This window comes from Pleurodeles waltl, chromosome 7 (assembly GCF_031143425.1).
Source record: "Pleurodeles waltl isolate 20211129_DDA chromosome 7, aPleWal1.hap1.20221129, whole genome shotgun sequence".
NCBI lineage: Eukaryota > Metazoa > Chordata > Amphibia > Caudata > Salamandridae > Pleurodeles > Pleurodeles waltl.
Genome location: NC_090446.1, coordinates 1,509,808,970 through 1,509,827,966, shown reverse-complemented (window position 1 = coordinate 1,509,827,966; position 18,997 = coordinate 1,509,808,970). Strand labels below are relative to the sequence as shown.

At 46.6% G+C, this 18,997-nt stretch overlaps 1 protein-coding gene across 2 annotated transcripts in view; it reads right to left on the bottom strand.

Annotated features, from left to right (window-relative positions):
- The window catches only part of LOC138247452 (phospholipase A2 inhibitor NAI-like), a 92,715-nt gene that overhangs the window by 41,657 nt on the left and 32,061 nt on the right, over positions 1-18,997 (bottom strand). The window contains exon 1 of one of the 2 annotated variants that reach the window (XM_069202077.1): positions 5,533-5,666. The exons of the other annotated variant lie outside the window; for it this stretch is intronic. Within the exon in view, the coding sequence (XP_069058178.1) occupies positions 5,533-5,584 (52 nt within the window). The 5' untranslated portion in view covers positions 5,585-5,666. Of the gene's footprint in view, positions 1-5,532; positions 5,667-18,997 lie in introns of those variants that run through there. 2 annotated transcript variants of the gene reach the window in all.

Here is an 18,997-nt window from a genome sequence, read left to right as displayed (position 1 = left end):
ACACTGGAGAGCAGTGAATGCCCTTCCAACACTGGAGAGCAGTGAATGCCCCTTCCACACTGGAAGGCTGTGAGCAGCCTTACAAACACTAAGAGGGCAGTGACTGCCCCCCAACACTGGTGGGCAGTGACCACCCCTAAAACATTGGAGGGCAGTGAACGCCACCACAACACCGGAGGGCAGTGACCGCCCCTACAACACTGGAGGGTAGTGACTGCCCTACAACACTGGAGGGCAATGACCACCCTATAACACTGGAGGGCAGTGAACACTCCTATAACACTGGAGGGCAGTGATCACCCTACAATACTGGAGAGCAGTGAACACCCCTCCCACACTGGAGGGCAGCGACCGCCTCTACAACACCGAAAGGCAGTGACCACCCCTACAACTCTGGTGGGTTGTGAACACCACTACCACACTGGAGGACAGTGACCACCCACTGTCCACCCATCGTCCCTGCAACACTGGAGGGTAGGAACCACCACTACAACATTGAAGGGCATTGAACGCCGTTGCAACGCTGGGGGGCAGTGACTGCACCTACAACACTGGCGGATAGTGACTGCCCTACGACACTGGAGGGCAGTGATCGCCCTACAACACTGGAGGGCAGTGAACACTCCTATAACACTGGAGGGCAGTGAGCACCCCTCCAGCACTGGAGGGCAGCAGTGTCCGCCCCTACAAAACTGACGGGTTGTGAACACCACTACCATTCTGGGGTACCGTGACCACCCCACCAGCACTGGAGGGCAGTGGCTGCCCCTGCAACATTGGAGGGCTGTGACTGCCCTACAACACGGGAGGGCAGTGAATACCCCATAACACTGGAGGACACTGATCGCCCTATAACACTGGAGAGCAGTGAATGCCCTTCCAACACTGGAGAGCAGTGAATGCCCCTTCCACACTGGAAGGCTGTGAGCAGCCTTACAAACACTAAGAGGGCAGTGACTGCCCCCCAACACTGGTGGGCAGTGACCACCCCTAAAACATTGGAGGGCAGTGACCCCCCCACAACACTACACTACGACAGTAAATGCCTCTACAACACTGGAGGCAGTAAACACCCCTACAACATTGGAGGGCAGTGAACACCCACACAACACTATAAGGCAGTGAATGCCCCTACAACATTGGAGGACAGAGAATACCCCTGCAACACTGGAGGGCAGTGATCATCCCTACAACACTGGAGGGCAGTGATTGCTCATACAACACTGGAGGGTAGTGACTGCCCTACAACACTTGAGGGCAGTGATCACCCTACAACACTGTAGGGCAGTGATTGCCCTAGAACACTGGAGGACAGTGAACACTCCTATAACACTGGAGGGCAGCCACCGCCTCTACAACACTGAAAGGCTGTGACCACCCCTACAACACTGGAGGGTTGTGAACACCACTACCACACTGGAGGAGAGTGACCACCCCTCCAGCACTGAAGGGCAGTGGCTGCCCCTGCAACACTGGAGGGCTGTGACTATCCTTACAACACTGGAGGGCAGGGAATACCCCTCCAACACTGGAGAGCAGTTAATGCCCCTTCCACACTGGAAGGCTGTGAGCAGCCTTACAAACACTAAGAGGGCAGTGACTGCCCCCCAACACTGGTGGGCAGTGACCACTCCTAAAACATTGGAGGGCAGTGACCCCCCCACAACACTACACTACGACAGTAAATGCCTCTACAACACTGGAGGCAGTAAACACCCCTACAACACTGGAGGGCAGTGAACACCCACACAACATTATAAGGCAGTGAATGCCCCTACAACATTGGAGGGCAGAGAATACCCCTGCAACACTGGAGGGAAGTGATCGTCCCTACAACACTGGAGGGCAGTGATCGCCCATACAACACTGGAGGTTAGTGACTGCCCTACAACACTTGAGGGCAGTGATCATCCTATAACACTGGAGGGCAGCCACCGCCTCTACAACACTGAAAGGTTGTGACCACCCCTACAACACTGGAGGGTTGTGAACACCACTACCACACTGGAGGAGAGTGACCACCCCTCCAGCACTGGAGGGTTGTGGCTTCCCCTGCAACACTGGAGGGCTGTGACTGCCCCTACAACACTGGAGGGAAGTGAAAGCCCCATAACACTGGAGAACACTGATCGCCCTATAACACTGGAGAGCAGTGAATGCCCTTCCAACACTGGAGAGCAGTGAATGCCCCTACAACACTGGAGGGCAGTGAACACCCCTACAGCATTGGAGGGCAGGGAATACCCCTTCAACACTGCAGGGCAGTGATTGTCCCTACAAAACTGGAGGGTAGGGACACCCACTACAACACTAGAGGGCAATGAACGCCACCCCAACACTGGAGGGCAGTGACCGCCCCTACAACACTGGAGGGCAGTGATTGCCCTAGAACACTAGAGGGTAGTGAACACTCCTATAATACTGGAGGGCAGTGATCACCCTACAACACTGGAGAGCAGTGAACGCCCCTCCAACACTGGAGGGCAGCCAGCACCTCTACAACACTGAAAGGCAGTGACTGCCCCTACAACACCGGAGGGTTGTGAACACCACTACCACACTGGAGGACAGTGACCACCCCTTCAGCACTGGAGGGCAGTGGCTGCCCCTGCAACATTGGAGGACTGTGACTGCCCCTCCAGCACTGGAGGGCAGTGAACACCACATAACACTGGAGGGCAGTGATCGGCCTATAACATTGGAGAGCAGTGAATGCCCCTCCAACACTGGAGAGCAGTGAATGCCCCTTCCACACTTGAAGGCTGTGAGCAGCCTTACAAACACTAGAAGGCAGTGAACGCCCCTACAACACCGGAGAGCAGTGAACGCCCCTACAACACTGGAGGGCTGTGAACAGCTCTATAAACACTAAGAGGGCAGTGACGCCCCCCAACACTGGTGGGCAGGGGCCACCCCTAAAACACTACACTGCGACAGTAAATGTCTCTACAACACTGGAGGCAGTAAACACCCCTACAACACTGGAGGGCAGTGAACACCCACACAACACTATAAGGCAGTGAATGCCCCTACAACATTGGAGGGCAAAGAATACCCCTGCAACACTGGAGGGCAGTGATCGTCCCTACAATACTGGAGGGCAGTGACCGCCCCTGCAACACTGGAGGGTAGTGACTGCCCTACAACACTTGAGGGCAGTGATCGCCCTACAACACTGGAGGGCAGTGATCGCCCTAGAACACTGGAGGACAGTGAACACTCCTATAACACTGGAGGGCAGCCACCGCCTCTACAACACTGAAAGGCAGTGACCACCCCTACAACACTGGAGGGTTGTGAACACCACTACCACACTGGAGGACAGTGACCACCCCTCCAGCACTGGAGGGCAGTGGCCACCCCTGCAACAATGGAGGGCTGTGACTGCCCCTACAACACTGGAGGGCTGTGACTGCCCCTACAACACTGGAGGGCAGTGAAAACCCCTACAACACTGGAAGACTGTGAACAGCCTTACAAACACTAGAAGGCAGTGACCACCCCTACAACACTAGAAGGCAGTGAATGCCCCCACAACACCGGAGAGCAGTGAACACCGCTACAACACTGGAGGGCTGTGAACAGCCCTACAAACAATAAGAGGGCAGTGACCACCCCTACAACACTGGAGGGCAGTGACCACCCCCACAACACTGGTGGGCAGTGACCACCCCTACAAAATTGGAGGGCAGTGACCGCCCCTACAACACTGGAAGACACTGATCAGTCTATAAAACTGGAGAGCAGTGAATGCCCCTTCAACATTGGAGGGCAGTTAACACCCCTACAGGACTGGAAGACTGTGAACAGCCTTACAAACACTAGAAGGCAGTGACCACCCTTACAACACTAGAGGGCAGTGAACACCACCACAACACTGGAGGGCAGTGACCACCCCCGCAGCACTGGTGGGCAGTGACCACCCCTACAAAATTGGAGGGCAGTGACTGCCCCTACAACACTGGAGGACAGTGAATGCCTCTACAACACTGGAGGCAGTAAACATCCCTACAACACTGGAAGGCAGTGAATGTCCCTGCAACATTGGAGGGCATTGTTGTATGGACTATTGTGCCTAGGCAGAAGAGACAATATATAAAAGCATAGACTGTGAAGAAAAATACAAGAAAATGTGGGTTAAATGGAGGGAATATTTTGAGGGATCCTTTCCCTCATAGACTGAATCTCCGTTATTGTGAGTGGGTCTTTCTTTTGTATATGTTCACTCCTGACAATGAAGCTTGTGAGGTTATCGACTATGTATTTTATAATACTTGGAACCTTTTTTGTCTTCATTGCCTTCTGTACATAAAAACAATAAAAATAAGTTTAAAAAAAGAATGCAAAGAGGGTACATACATGCTATCAACTCAGTGAGGAGGGCAGATAGGATAGTGCAGAGAGAGAGGGGAATGGAGAGAGAGAGAGAGAGAGAGAGGGGCTCAGCTTCAGTCAGGCGAGCAGAGAGGTTGAATGCTTAAGAGTGATGCCCAGCAAAATCTAGAGAAGGAATGAGAGGAGGAGACCCTCATCTTCTGCTAGAAAGGCAGAGAGGATACAACTTATACAGGGAGAGACAGAATAGAGGATACTTCCAAGTAGAAAGAGGTACGAGAGAGAGAAAGATGGGAGAATATTACCTTCCACTATAATTTTCAGAGGAGATGCAGGAAATATAGAGAGGGAACCTCACATTTATCCAGGTGGAGAGAGAAGACTCTGGCTATGGAGACGTGGCCTCACCTTCTTCCAGAAGGACAGAGAGGGGCCTTTATGTGAATCAGGTTGGCACTGGACATTCAGGACCTACCTGAAGCAACCGGCCACAACAGGGTTACTACTTTCCACCAAGAGTAAAAAAACAACAATGAGCTCAAATCAACTCTGGACACTGACCTCACACTCCAGCAGCCCATCAAGCAGAAACGAAGGACAGCCTGGCACCAGCTTTCTCTCGAAATAAAGTGAAACATCTTCTCTCAGGAAGCAACTTAAGAACTGCTGTTCAGTCCCTCCTACTCTTGCTTCTGTATGGTGGCATGGCATGAAAGACTCCGTACTCATGCTAGTAAATGTGTCCTATATTCTTTGGCGTACTTAATAAGGAGTCTGCCGAAATATGACTACAGCACCATACCTTGATGGAAGTCCACTGGTCCACCTTTCCAGCCTGCACCATCTTTAAAACCAGGTGCATCATCTATAAAGGCACCACAATTGGTACCCTCCTTGTCTCACTCCCAGCATACTGACAGGCAAACCGGAAAAAAAACTAATACGGCCTCAAGCCTTCCCCATCCATGCACACAGGAACTTGAATGGCGTCCCTGTGTCCATCAGGAACATCCCAATCCTGCTCCAATTTATGAACACACTGAATGTAACCTCTTTACGGACTACCACACGGTTACAAAATGACAGTTGGCTTCCACTATCAGAACCCAGAAACTCTTCCAGTCTTTCATTAGCAGTATCTTTGCCTTTCAGGCTAGCTGGCCGCGGTACAAATACCACATTGTAAACAAAACTCACCTTGAGCCAGGAGGGGTGAGAGGATAAAGGCTATAGCTAGTGACCACCTCATGTTAGTGGAAAGAAGTGCTCAGCTGCTGTCACCAACTGGTCCTGTTGCTCTGTGATAGGAGATCGTCCTCACCTGTGCACCCCTGAAGAGTAAGGGCTTTTGGAGGAGGGGCGTAGAAAAGGGAGAGGCCAGGAGGAAGTCATTGCCACAAAAGTCTATCAAACATTGCCCCAGATGTCTTTGTTAGGGAAGTGTGGGGTAGAGAAAATGCCAGCTCCAGATTAGATTAGTTAATATCAACATCTAAAACAGAAAAATGAATAGAGAAATTATTTGAACTACAGCTCATTAGGCGAAGGTGGCAAGAAGCAGATAAAGGCAGTGTTTGCTCAACTGCAGAAACCTCCTTCCCATTTCTTGGCATAGATCAAGAGCCTGTATTTAGGCATCTCAGCCTCTTTCCCACGCTTAGTATTACATTTATATTAATCTAAAATAACATACATCTCATATTCGTCTACGAAATCTGGATTTCAAAGTTGACAGCTTCTACTACCAACAAATTCAAATACCACCAACAGAATGTTTTTGTGAGACACATCTGTTACGCTTGACAGATTCAGATAGCGCCTACAAACAACTGTTTTTGTGATACAGCTCCTAATGTTCAGCACATTTGCCTAACCACTTAGTCTGAAGGCGGACATGGTTTTAGCTTGCAAAATGTTCTAGTGTCAGGTCTGTATTGAGCAGGTCAGTGCACCGAGCAGGCATGTGTCCATCCAGGGGAACTAGAGGGATAAAAGGCTGTGGAATCCACAAACAGCCCTAAAGAGGACTTCATGAAATGTCCCACACCTTCAGAGAGACAGTATGTAGGAGCACTGATGTCTGCTTTCTTTGTCTGAGGTCCTTGTAATCCCAGTAACAAAAGCTCAGCCCTAGTTCTGTGTCACACGAGCAGTGTGACTGTCAGAGTCGTGTCCATCTAGGCCCCATGACATGAACCACACTGTAAATGAGGCACGGGCTCTGCTGTTTTTGGGATCTACAAGCTGGAGTGAGGTACAGGTGAGGCAGTCTGAGTAGGCCTTGTGCAGTCGAGCACCGGACTGTAAGTTTTAAATATTTACTTTAGCAAATTTTTTTTTTTCGTGTAACACTTGTGCCTATCTATGTGTGTATGTGTATTTGTGTGTGTGTAAGTGCACACTACTTAGTATGTGTGAGTCTCTATTAATGTGCTGTGCCAGCCCTTCGCACGTTGCTAGTCCTGGCATGAAGATAGTACACCTTGAAGTAATGTGCCCCCTTTACTATACGTAGTGGGCTCCTCTTGGGGCTTCTAGAGGAGGGATCATTGTGTCAGGGAAAAGGACGCCCACTAGCCATCAATGTAATCTATTATTTGATATCTTACACAAAGCCTTTATGCATGTTAATGCATAAAATTAAATATTATTCTTCTAAATTACTTTATATGAAGCACATCACAACACATCAAACACATTCAGTAGGACATACCTCAGTTGTTTCAACACAAACATTACTGTAAAAATCAAGTGATCTAAGTATACAACATGTATATATATCATGCAGACTTTGTATAAATTAATTTTGTAGTATCAGTCCATGAGGTCTCAGAAGATGGTTATGCGGTTTTATATAGATAGCTTCTCAGTGCCCATCAATGTTTATTTCATTTCTACATGATCTGGATATTACCTAATGAAATTTCACTCGGTGGCCTATATGTGATGTACTGAGACGTTTCAACCTCATTGGTTTTCGAACAAGACTATTGAGGTTGAGCTCTTCTTCAGAGTGATACCTTTATATACATGTGAGACACTCTCAGACTAAGGCCCTCATTTACAAGGCATTTGCACCATTGTTGCGTCATTTTTTTTGACCCAACAGTGGCGCAAGCAGTGCTTTACACTAGTCCACATTTACAAACTGACACATTGGGCCCGATCCATCAGTTTGTAAAGCCTTGCGTCACATTATACCTGCATGAGGTATAAAGTATACAAAGTAGGTGTTTCCTCTAGAAAAGTCATGCAGAACTGACACAGTGACATTTACATTTCACTGCATCGTTCTGCGACTTAACTGTGCCAGAATTTTTATCGCCTGCTCAGAGCAGGCGTTAAACTGATGCAGGGCTTTTCTCTATGGGAGTCTTCCTCACATTGCTGGAGAAGCATCATTGTTTTGACGCTAGTCCAGCAATGCGTCAGTTTAGCTCCACAGATGCGTCAGAATTTCTGATGCATCTGTGAAAACATGCGCCTTGGAGCTCTGTATATTAAATACAGAGCATCCACGGTGTTGTTAGGGGTCGTAGGTCAGTGTAAGACATTTGACACATTAGAGCTGATGCATCAGATTCTTGTAAACGAGGCACTAAATGCTGGAAATATTCTAGGATTATTAGCGTCTTCCATACCAGGTTTATCATCAGGGAAATGCTATGCATCCTGAGCTATGGTTAATGCAGGCTTCAGAGAGCTGGTTTGGCAGTACTGGGGGTCCATGGTGGAGCCCCCAGGATGCATAGAAATGGCTCCCCAATACCAGATTTGCAATGGGGGGACAATTCCGTGATCTTAGACACCCTACATGGCAATATTCGGAGTTACCTTTGGGAAGCTACATATAGGTTTTGACCTATATGTAGTGCACGCGTGTAGGGGAATTGGCCCTGGACTGCACAGGGGCACCTTTGCTAGTGCAAGGGTGCCCTCACACCTAATAACTTTGCACCTAGCCTTCAGTAAATGAAGGTTAGACATATAGTTGACTTATAAGTTACATAAGTGCAGAGAAAATGGCTGTAAAATAGTGTGTGCACTATTTCACGCAGGCTACAGTGGCAGTCCTGTGAAAAGGTTTGTCTGAGCTCCTTATGGGTGGCAAAAGAAATGCTGCAGCCCATAAGGATCTCCTGGAACCCCAATTCCCTGGGTACCTAGGTATCTTATACTAGGGACTCATAAGGGGGGTCCAGTGTGCCAATTGAAATTGGTAAATTAAGTCACTAGCCTATAGTGACAAATGTAAAAGCTGAGAGAGCATAAGCACTGAGGTTCTGGTTAGCTGAGCCTCAGTGACACAGTTAAGCACTACTGACAACACACACATTAGGCCACAAACTATGAGCACTGGGGTCCTGGCTAGTAGGATCCCAGTGAGACAGGTAAAACACACTGACATATAGGGATTTCACTATGAGCACTGGGGTCCTCCTAGCAGGATCCCAGTGACACAGTAAAAACACACTGACACGCACTCCCATACAGGCCAAAAGTGGGGGTAACCATGCTAGATGGAGGCTACTTTCTCACACTTATAAGTGACCTGGTGTAGTGAAAATGGCTGTGGAAGGGTGCATGCACCATTTCACGCAGGCTGCAATGGCAGTCCTGCAGAAGCCTTTGCCTGGGCTCCCTATAAGTGGCAAAAGTAATGCTGCAGCCCATAGGGATCCCTTGGAACCCCAATGCCCTGGGTACCTAAGTACCATATGCTAGGGACTTAAAATGGGGCACCAGTATGCCAATTTGGGATGAAATACTGGTGACAAATTTGAGAGGAGAGAGAGCATAAGCACTGGGGTCATGGTTAGCAGGACTCCAGTGACGCAGTCAAACACACTGACATCAGGCAGAAATTGGGGGTAACATTCCAAAAACATTTCCTACAGGGAGCAGATAGAAATATGTAGTTTGGGATCTCTGAACTCACAATTTAAACATGCATTTTTGTGAGAGTTTAAAAATGCCACTTTTAGAAAGTGGGCATTCCATTCTGTGCCTCTGCTTGGCTGCTGAGTCCATGTCTGGGTCAGACTGACAGTTGGGCTGTTTGTGAAGTCACTCTAGACAGTAAAACAAAGAGAGCTGAGGTGTGCGCTGCATATCCTGATGGTTCTTCCTGGGCTAGAGTGAGAGGGAGGAGCTGCCAACTGCACTTGCAAGGACTGTGCCTGACCTCACACAATACAGTCTCCAACCCAGGAGTGTGGCTGGCGCAGGGCAAGGAAGAGGCAGGGTCTTGTGCACTACGAAGATGTTCCTTTGGTGTTTGCCTAAATCAAAGGCAGAAAAGAGTATAAGTATTGGACTGCTGACCCCAAAACTTTAGGACAGTTTTGGATCAAGAGTAACCTCTGCCAAGGAGAAGAGCTTAAGAGCTGTGAAGAGCAGTACTGTCCTTTTGCTGTGGGTGCTGTGGGTGCTTTTCTGGGTATTTGGCCTGTAGTTGCTGCTTCTGTCTTAGAGAGGACAAATACTGGACTTTGCTGTGTATCCTGCCTGTGAAGTTTCTCCACCGGCTTGGACTGAGCTTCTTCCCTGTTAAGAAGTCTCAGGGACATCAAAGATTTCACCTGCGAGCACCGAGGTTCTCTTGCTGAGACCCCTGACTTGCCAAGTGGTTCCACATCCAGTCCCTAGACCCTTGGAAATAGAAGCTTGTAAATCCTGAGTTAAAAAACATGCACTGGAGCAGTGCGACAGAAAAATCAATGCAGCACCCGCCTCGCGGCTGCAGAAATGTTCCATCACCAGTTCAGCGTGGCTTCATCGTTACTGTGTATCCGGAATTTCCACAGATCATTCCTGGGTGCCAAAACGTCTACATCACCGCACAGGCCCGAGGCTGCCGGTCCGGAAATCAATGCACCCCTTTCCTGAGAGGAAAGAATCATTGCATCGCTTTCTGAGCGGGGAAAGAATTAACGCACAGCCTCATGTGTGAATAAGAAATCAATGCATCGCTTGCTTTTCTTATGCACCCTTGCCTCTGCGGCTCTATTTTTGATGCATACCTGGTACTTTGTGCTAAATCAATGCATCCATTGATTCTTATGGATTAAGACTCTTTTTTTAATTTAGAACATGATATCTTTACTTGTGTATATGTTAGATTTTTGTTGTTTTGGTCTTGTTTGATTTAGATAAATATTAATATTTTTTCTAAACTGGTGGTGGAGTTCTTATATGGTGTGTTTTACTATGTTACTGTACATGTTTGTGTGAATAATTTACATATTGCCTCTGAGATAAACCTGGCCGCTTGTGCCAAGCTGCCAAGGGGGTGGGCAGGGGTTATCTTATGTGTGTGACTCTCCTACCCTGACTAAAGTGAGAGTCCCGACTTGGACAGGGTGTAAACTGACTACCAACTAGAGATCCTGTTTCTAACACTAGTTTCAGCGGTGAGGAAAGGACTTGTATTTGTACTTGACATAGGGTGATTGGTATACACTACTGTTTTATTGCAGACCATCACACAACCGCATACTGTTTTTCTCTTGGATTTATTTTTGCTTTTTGTTTGTTTGTCCTTTTTGGGATCTCTCTGCCTCTTGAAACTTTGCACCTTTGGTAAACCATATACACAAACATGTCTCAGTCTGAGGAGCCATCAGCAGTTGTTATACATGTGGTGTTGGAGCTGGAGAAGTTGGATACCTATAATGTGTCTCAGCTAAAGCAGTTTTGCAAGGAGTTCAAATGTCCTATCAAAAGCTCCACCAGAAAGGAGTAGCTGCAAAAGGTGCTGAGGGCCTGGTTGGCAGCAGAAAAGGCTGAGGAGCACACAGCGGAGGAGAATGTTGCCATGGATGAGGAGGTGCAAAGCATACATGATGTTTTGATGGGTAACCAGAACCTGCATGGAGGGAGGGCTCCTACGGTAGGCAGCATTGTTTCTTCTAAGGGTCTGACCACAGAGGAACTGAGGGACAGACAAGCAGAGAGAAGGCATCATTTAGAGCTTAAAAACCTCAAGCTGGAATTGGCGAAAATAGAGAGAGAGGCAGAAGCAAAAAAAATGGCAATGGACATGGAGGAGAGAAAATTTTTGTTAGCTCAAGAGCTGAGCTTGAGGGAGCTGGATCAAAGGAGCAAGTCCAGCACACATGGTGGCAGCAATATCACAGTGCAATCTGAAAGGATGGTGCACATACCCAAAGATCTAGTGAAGGATTATAAGAGGGAGGATGACATATACTTGTGGTTCAAGGGGTATAATTCAGCTTTCCACATGAACATGGTCCCTGAAGTACACTAGGGGCCAGGTCTGTGGTAGTACTTTGAGGTAGAAGGTATGAATACCTTGACAGCGCTAGGGGATCCTCGGGGATCACCTACTCGTTCATGAAGGATTCCCTTCTCACTAGGTATAGTCTCACTCCAGAGCAGTACAAGAAAACGTTTAGGCCTTACAAGATGGGGGATTCATTCTCAAACTTGGTTGGAATATTTTGATTCTTTTTGCAGACCACTAGATGGTTGGGTAAAGGGCAGGAAGGTAACAGCGTTTGAGGGGCTGCACAATTTGATCGCATGGGAACCTTGTATAGTCTTTGTTTTTCAGAGCTGCTCCATCACCTGATTGACAGAACACTGACTGACCCCAGGAAGGCAGACAATTGGGAGAGTACCATGGTCCAAAAGAGGTATGGGGGAGATTCTGCCAAGACTCGGCAGGGTCCCCATCAGAAGACCCAGGGGTGGAGGGGTAAGGGTAAACAGTGGGAGTTCTCAAAAGAGTCCCAACCTAGTTTCCAGGGTAAAGATTCACGCCCTTCCCCCTGGGGTGAGAAGAAGCCTTGGATCTCTACAGGGAAACCTGGAGAGAAGGGTCTCCGCAAGTGTAAAGCTTGTGATCAGGAGGGTCACATGAGGGGGGACCCCAACTGGACATCGACACCCAATGGTGCACAGTCACGGGGGTTGGCCAGTGTAGCGCTTGGGGAGGATTTGGTTCCTGGAGAAGGGTGAGAGCCAGCTGAGATGACCCTTGACTCACTAGGGGATAGTGGGATGGTCCAGAGGACCCTCATGCCTGAGAAAACTATGAAGTATAGGCAGTGGATGACCATCAATGGACACAGGGTGGAGGCTATGAGAGACACAGGAGCCAGTGTGACTACTGTCAGATGACACCCGGTGTCTAAAGAGCAAGTGGTCCCCAATGTGTTACACCAAGTAGTTGCTGTGGACCACGCTGAGCGCAAGTACAAGGTGTTGCAGGTTCCCTTTCAATGAGTGGACTGCAGTCTCAGGTTCCTTGAGGGTAGCTGTGAGCCCAGCAATGCCTGTTGATTGTCTGCTAGGTAATGACCTGGAGGATTCCCCTTGGTGTGAGGTGGAATGCAGATCACACTTGGAGATGGTGGGTCAGCCTGAGTGGGCATGTGTGACCACTCAGTCTAGGGCAACCAATAAGGGTGATCAGGAGGACCTCGAGCCTGAAAGAGTGGCCTACGTGCCTGCCAGGAAGGAGAGGAGCAAGGGGATTGGGAAACCCGCCCCAGAAGTTCCTACAGTCCGGGAGGAGGCTGAACCTGAGCGGGACGCCCAGTAGCCTACGGGAGAGCAATTGGCCGAACTGGGAGATGTGCCTAAGCTGACCCATTGACAGCAAGAAGGGGGTCCCATCAGGGAGGAGTTCTGCGAGGTGCAGAGAACATGCCCTTCTCTTGAGGGTCTGCAGCCGCAGGCAGCAGACCAGGCGGATGGCAAGAAATCTGGTTCACATTGGATTTACTGGGAGGATGACCAGCTGTATAGCAAACCTAAGGTTGCTGCTTCTGCGGCAGCACAAGTGCTGATGGTACCTGGGCGCTTCAGAATCTTCCTTCTGGGTCTGACTCATGATGTGCCCTTACTGCAAACACTGCTACTATAGCGCATTCCAACCCAGTAAATTGTAATGAACAGTGGACATGCTACATGATATCTCAAGATTAATAATATAATACACTTTACAAAAAAGGGCAAAAACAAGTGTGCGACAACATCCTGTGTATCCAGCAATCCAATATATTGTTCTATTAATTAATTATATAATTGTATAAAAAAATTAGGCTTGTGCTCTTTCCCTCTGTCCTCAGTTTGATTAGCGCTTCAATGCTTTTGCCGGAATGCGCTCTATAAATGAACCAATACAATGCAATACAATTAAAACCAAAACAACTTATACTCTATATCAACATTGCATTCATACACCTTTCCCTTCCATGGTCACACATCTCTCAACAAATGAACTGACTCAAATATAATAATAAAATTGCAGGAATAAAAAATATCCAGAGTAAATAGTCTATGCATCTCAAATAATTTAGGCATTGCCAATATCATATCATTTGTTATCTTCACTCAAGATAGTATGAATACTTGTTACTGACTTATATCTTCATATGATACAATAATCATCTATGAAGAGGTCCAATCACTAACAACATCAATATATCTTAGTGGTGGAACTGCAACAAATAAATTGACACACATTTCAGGGCAAAAGCGCCTTCATTAGGACATCCAGCCATTAGTCATTCTTCCCGATATACTGAACCGCTTTCAAAGGTGAAGAAATATTAGAGAAAGGTTCATCAGAAAAAAATTCGGACCACAATGCTGGAAAGAATACCAAATAGGTTACGCTTGAGATCAAACCTGTAACCTCGGCAGGAGAGTCCAGGGCAGCCTTAAACTTGAAAAGCGCCGCCAGATACTTTGAAAAAGCAAGACAGACTAGAGACCCCATTTCTAACATTCGTAAACAAGCCGACTAGACATTTTGCAATACTCGTCTACAGTGTACCTTTCTGTGCAAGATCTGTTATCTTTCACAGTAACATTGGTACACTTACCATGAGGCTATTTAGACAATGGTCATGTTTTGTAGTTTCCATTTGGGAGTTTTGACAATGTGACACAGATGTTTCCATGTCATCCTCTTCTAGCTTTTGTACTTCTTGCTGCAACATGACTGGGTTATTTGCCCTTCATCTCATGATGATGTGATTTTGGGGATAGGAAGGTTATCTGGATGCATGGCCTTGTTTGGGATGTGTGAGAATGAACTTGGCATTGCCATATGATTTGATGACAACAGGTTACTGAGGAATGCAACAAGAGACAAGCCATTCAAGGTGACAAGGCCTCCTACTTGATCCATGAATATTGTGATTGGACAACTGCACTCATGCAATTGGAGTTGTCTGTGATCCTAATTTTCCTGTGGGCAACTGTTTATAGTTCGTAAATGTTGAGATTGAGGACCCACTTAATTAGTACTGGTAAGGTAATATTGCATAATGCAGTCTTGCAAGCAGTCAAAAAATCTTCCAGTCCATATGTTGTGATTCAATTATATTTAATGGTTGATTCAGTGATATCCAATCTTAGAAAAGACTTGAAGGTTACACAATGAACACAGCCGACACGTGTTTCGCCTTCTATGGTGTGTTCTCCTAGGTCTTTCTCAAGGCTGCAAGTGATCAAGAATGAGCAAGTCAATTATTGAAGTGAACCTTCCAAGTATAAGTGGGTTAGAAACACGTGAAAGACATGCAGGGCTCTCACCAGTCAGTGCAATTATTCCAAGGACTACTGGAGGATAGTGAGAATTATATACGAGCGGGATGGACTGAAAGTGCATCTTGTGACCCAGATTTAAGGCAACCTTTTAGAGGAGAAAAATAAAAAAAGAACAAGAATGTGTTAACTCCCTATAGCCCTTATCCTGTTAGTCAGGATTAAGTGAGATATCAGAACAAACCTATACAAAGAGGATAAAATTAGTAGATTTGAACAGTCAGTGGATTAGTGTAAAGTTAACAGTGGTGCTGGCACACAAAACTGAGATATAGTGTAAGATTAAATAATACCAGAATGTCCAAAGGTCCTGCAAAGTTAGTTGAGCAAGCACTCATATTGATATTCAACAAAGGCAAAGAAAAAGTCATACCATTACAGTTTTCATATCAAGTAGAGCATAATGATGTATATGGTCTAAATGTAAAAAGAAATGTCTCACGTCAATAGATAGTATACATTGGCTATTCATAGATAATTAAGTCAGATCATCTGGGGTAATTTTGATGATATAACAAAGCAAATTAAGAGCACTATTAAGGAAGAAGTATTGAACAAAGAGCTGGTCCAGTGTTATTATGGCTAATGCATGGGTATTATTGAGTTGACACAAAGCTTTGACATTAATATTATCTCCTGTAAGAAACATTGAAATGGTATGTAGTCAGGGAACTTCCACATGGAAAAGTTATAGAATTTAATATGGTAGTTACAGCAGCATAACTGTATCTTCTAAAACTCACCCAAATACCATTAGCGACGGCAGAAAAAAATCGTCACGAGTCTGCCGAATCAGCATCTTATTCCGGCGCCATATTGAAAGAGTCTAGAACATGGGCACGCGTAGTAAGAGTTATAAATTGACCGTCTGTGTCCAAGTCCTACTTTTGTTTTTAGTGCCCTAAAGTGTGGAAGTTGGACTAGTTATCGGGCGCCATTTTTTAAATGGGAGAAAACCAGAACGTAAATAAACATAATACCCACTAAATATGCGAACGCTTATTTTACCTAAAAAATAAATCAACTTATTTTGGACTACATTAATCAATGTAAACCGTTAATACACTGACTAGCTCAGTAAAGACTAATGTGTGGATAGAGATGTCAAATGTGCAATTTAGGGCATAGTTCAAAAGTCACCCGTGTATAAAACACTAAGGGGGTCATTACCGCCAGGGCCGTGACCGACGGAAAGCAAAGCACCGCCAACAGGCTGGCGGTGCTTTCCTGCCCATTCTGACCGCGGCGGTAAAGCCGCGGTCAGAAAAGGGGATCCGGCGGTTTCCCGCCGGATTTCACCTGGCTGGGCTGAACCTCCATGGCTGCGCTGCTCCGACCCCCTTCCCGCCAGCCTGTTCCTGGCGGTTTTTACCGCCAGGAACAGGATGGCAGGAACGGGTGTCGTGGGGCCCCTGGGGGCCCCTGCACTGCCCATGCCACTTGCATGGGCAGTGCAGGGGCCCCCTAACAGGGCCTCTGCATGATTTTCACTGTCTGCATAGCAGACAGTGAAAATCGCGACGGGTGCAACTGCACCCGTCGCACCCCTGCAACACCGCCGGCTCCATTCGGAGCCGGCTTCTGTGTTGCAGGGCCCAGCGGGAAAGTCTGAATCGCCTCCGCGGTCTTCTGACCACGGAGCGGCCAATAGGCGGTTTCCGCTTGGCGGGCGGGGCCCGCCGCCCACCAATATTGGAATGACCCCCTAAGTGTAGGAAAGCTGAAATGTAAAAAAGGTGGGTACCAGAGAGAAGTCAATCATCTTGTTTTATGAGAGACTAAAAAAATCGAAGTTTACAGTTTATCAGGAGACTTGCTCAGTTGAGACTGTTCGATTTATAGTAGGGTCAATTGTACTATTACAAAACATGGCTCGGGCATTCGCCATGTAATATGTGGGGTATAGTACGCATAGGAGGGTCAAATGATATAAGACATCTTGTATATATTATTGTGGCAGTAATGGAAAAAGGAGTGTTTTAGGAGGAGAATCTTGGTAATGATGCGATAGGGTGAGTGGTAAAGGACTACTAACATGAACTGTAGTATTGAATGTTAAGGGCCACTGCTTGGTCTGGTGTGTAAACAAATTGAATGTGAACTTTAATATATTCACTGCAAGTGATGATAATAAGGACTTAAGTACGCTCAAAACTGAAATGAAAATCCTAATAAGTAATGAGGTAGAAAAGGCATATCTGTTGCATGTGACAGATCCGATTATTTCAATGTCCATATTAAAATGCTGGTATAACATGAATGATAAGTACAGTAGATATAATCTTGTCAGTCTCATAATGAGGAGATGACCCTGTATATTCGGAGAGGTACCATTGGGTCATCAGCTTCAGGCTTTACTAAAGGAGCCAATAGTGCCACTGTCCTGAGTGACACCATACGGTGTCATAACAAATGATGAGACGACTTTCATTTTGACCTAACTGCAGTTCAAGATTACCACCTCTAGAGTGTGGTTTCAGTTGCAAAAGGCCACAAAAGGTAAAAATACGAACATATGGATGACATTGAACAAAGTGTTCAACCAGAGGAAATTTAGGGGGTCATTACGACCCTGGCGGTCGGAGACCGCCTGGGGATTATGCCTCCCCTACCGCCAGCCTGTTTCTGGCGGTTTGCACCTCCAGGAAGAGGCTGGCGGTAATGGGAGTCCTGGGGCCCCTGGGGCCACAGGGGCATAGCAGGCAGTGAAAAGCAGACAGTGAAAAGCGCGACGGGTGCTACTGCACCCGTCGCACAGCCGCAACACCTCTGGCTCCATTAGGAGCTGGCTCCTATGTTGCAGCCGCATCCCCGCTGGGCCGGCGGGCGTAAACGGGGATGTTGTAATGGAGTCCGCGGGAGTGCGGCCGCACGGCGGTTAATGACCCCCTAAGTGTCATTTTTTTGACTATTGCGATAATGTTCTTGTATCCGAATCTTCAAAGCTCTGATTGTACTCCCTATGTAGAATTTATTACAGGGACAGATAATGAGATAGACTTGTATTAGTGCTTTTACAATTGATGAAATCTCGTATCACAAATGACTGATTATTAACTAAGATTGATTTTGATTTTGAAAGACCAAGTTTGCAAATAGAGCACTTTGTGCAGGTATAAAAGCCTTTGGGTCGTTGTATGACACTTTGGTTGGGGGGTTTATCAAAGTAGAACGAAGAACAGAGTGTGTCTCTAAGATTGGGAGCTCTTCTGAACCCAAGCTGAGGATGAGGTGAAATATATTGATTGATGGATGAATTATTCTGAAGTAGATGCCAATGTTTACGAAGTAGTTTGCGGATCAAGTGATGACCTTTATGGGAATGTGTAATGAAGCGTACAACAGAGTTCTTAGATATAGTTTTAGATTTGTTGAGCATTGTGTTGCGATCTATTTTAGCAAAGTGTTCCTTAGCCTTCTTTAAACTTGAAATGTTGTATCCTCTGGTAGACAAGCGTTGAACGATTTCAGAAGAGACTGCCTCATAATCAGATGTTTTACTACAGTTCAATCAAGCTCTCCTGAATTCTCCTGCCGGGATGTTGCGAATTATACTAGATGGATGACAACTGGAAGCATGTAGGATGGAATTTGCTGCAGTACTCTTTCTCTAAATACGAGTATGTAGTTTGTCATTTTCAATATACAGTGTGAGATCTAAATATTCCACTGTGGTTCTCGAGAACTGGTACGTGATTTCAATATTCCATCGGTTTGGTGTGAGAGATTCAAGAAAAAGTTGAAGTGAGGATTCCTGGCCCTGCCAAATTAGTAGGATATTGTCTATGTAGCGGCCCCAAAAAATAATATATTGGGGAAAAGTGTTCAAAGTTGTCATTCCAGAGCCAGTGTCTTTCTATGGCTCCCATGAGAATGTATGCGTATGGCGGTGCAAATTTTGCTCCCATCGCCGTGCCTTGTAGTTGGAGATGAAATTGTCCTTCAAAGAGGAAAAAAATATTTTTGAGACAGAATGATAACATTTCTATTATCATCTGGTTCCGTTCAGTTAGGTGAACCGATCGTATAGAAAGACAGCTGCTAACCCATCTTGATGTCTGATAGAGGTGTATAAACT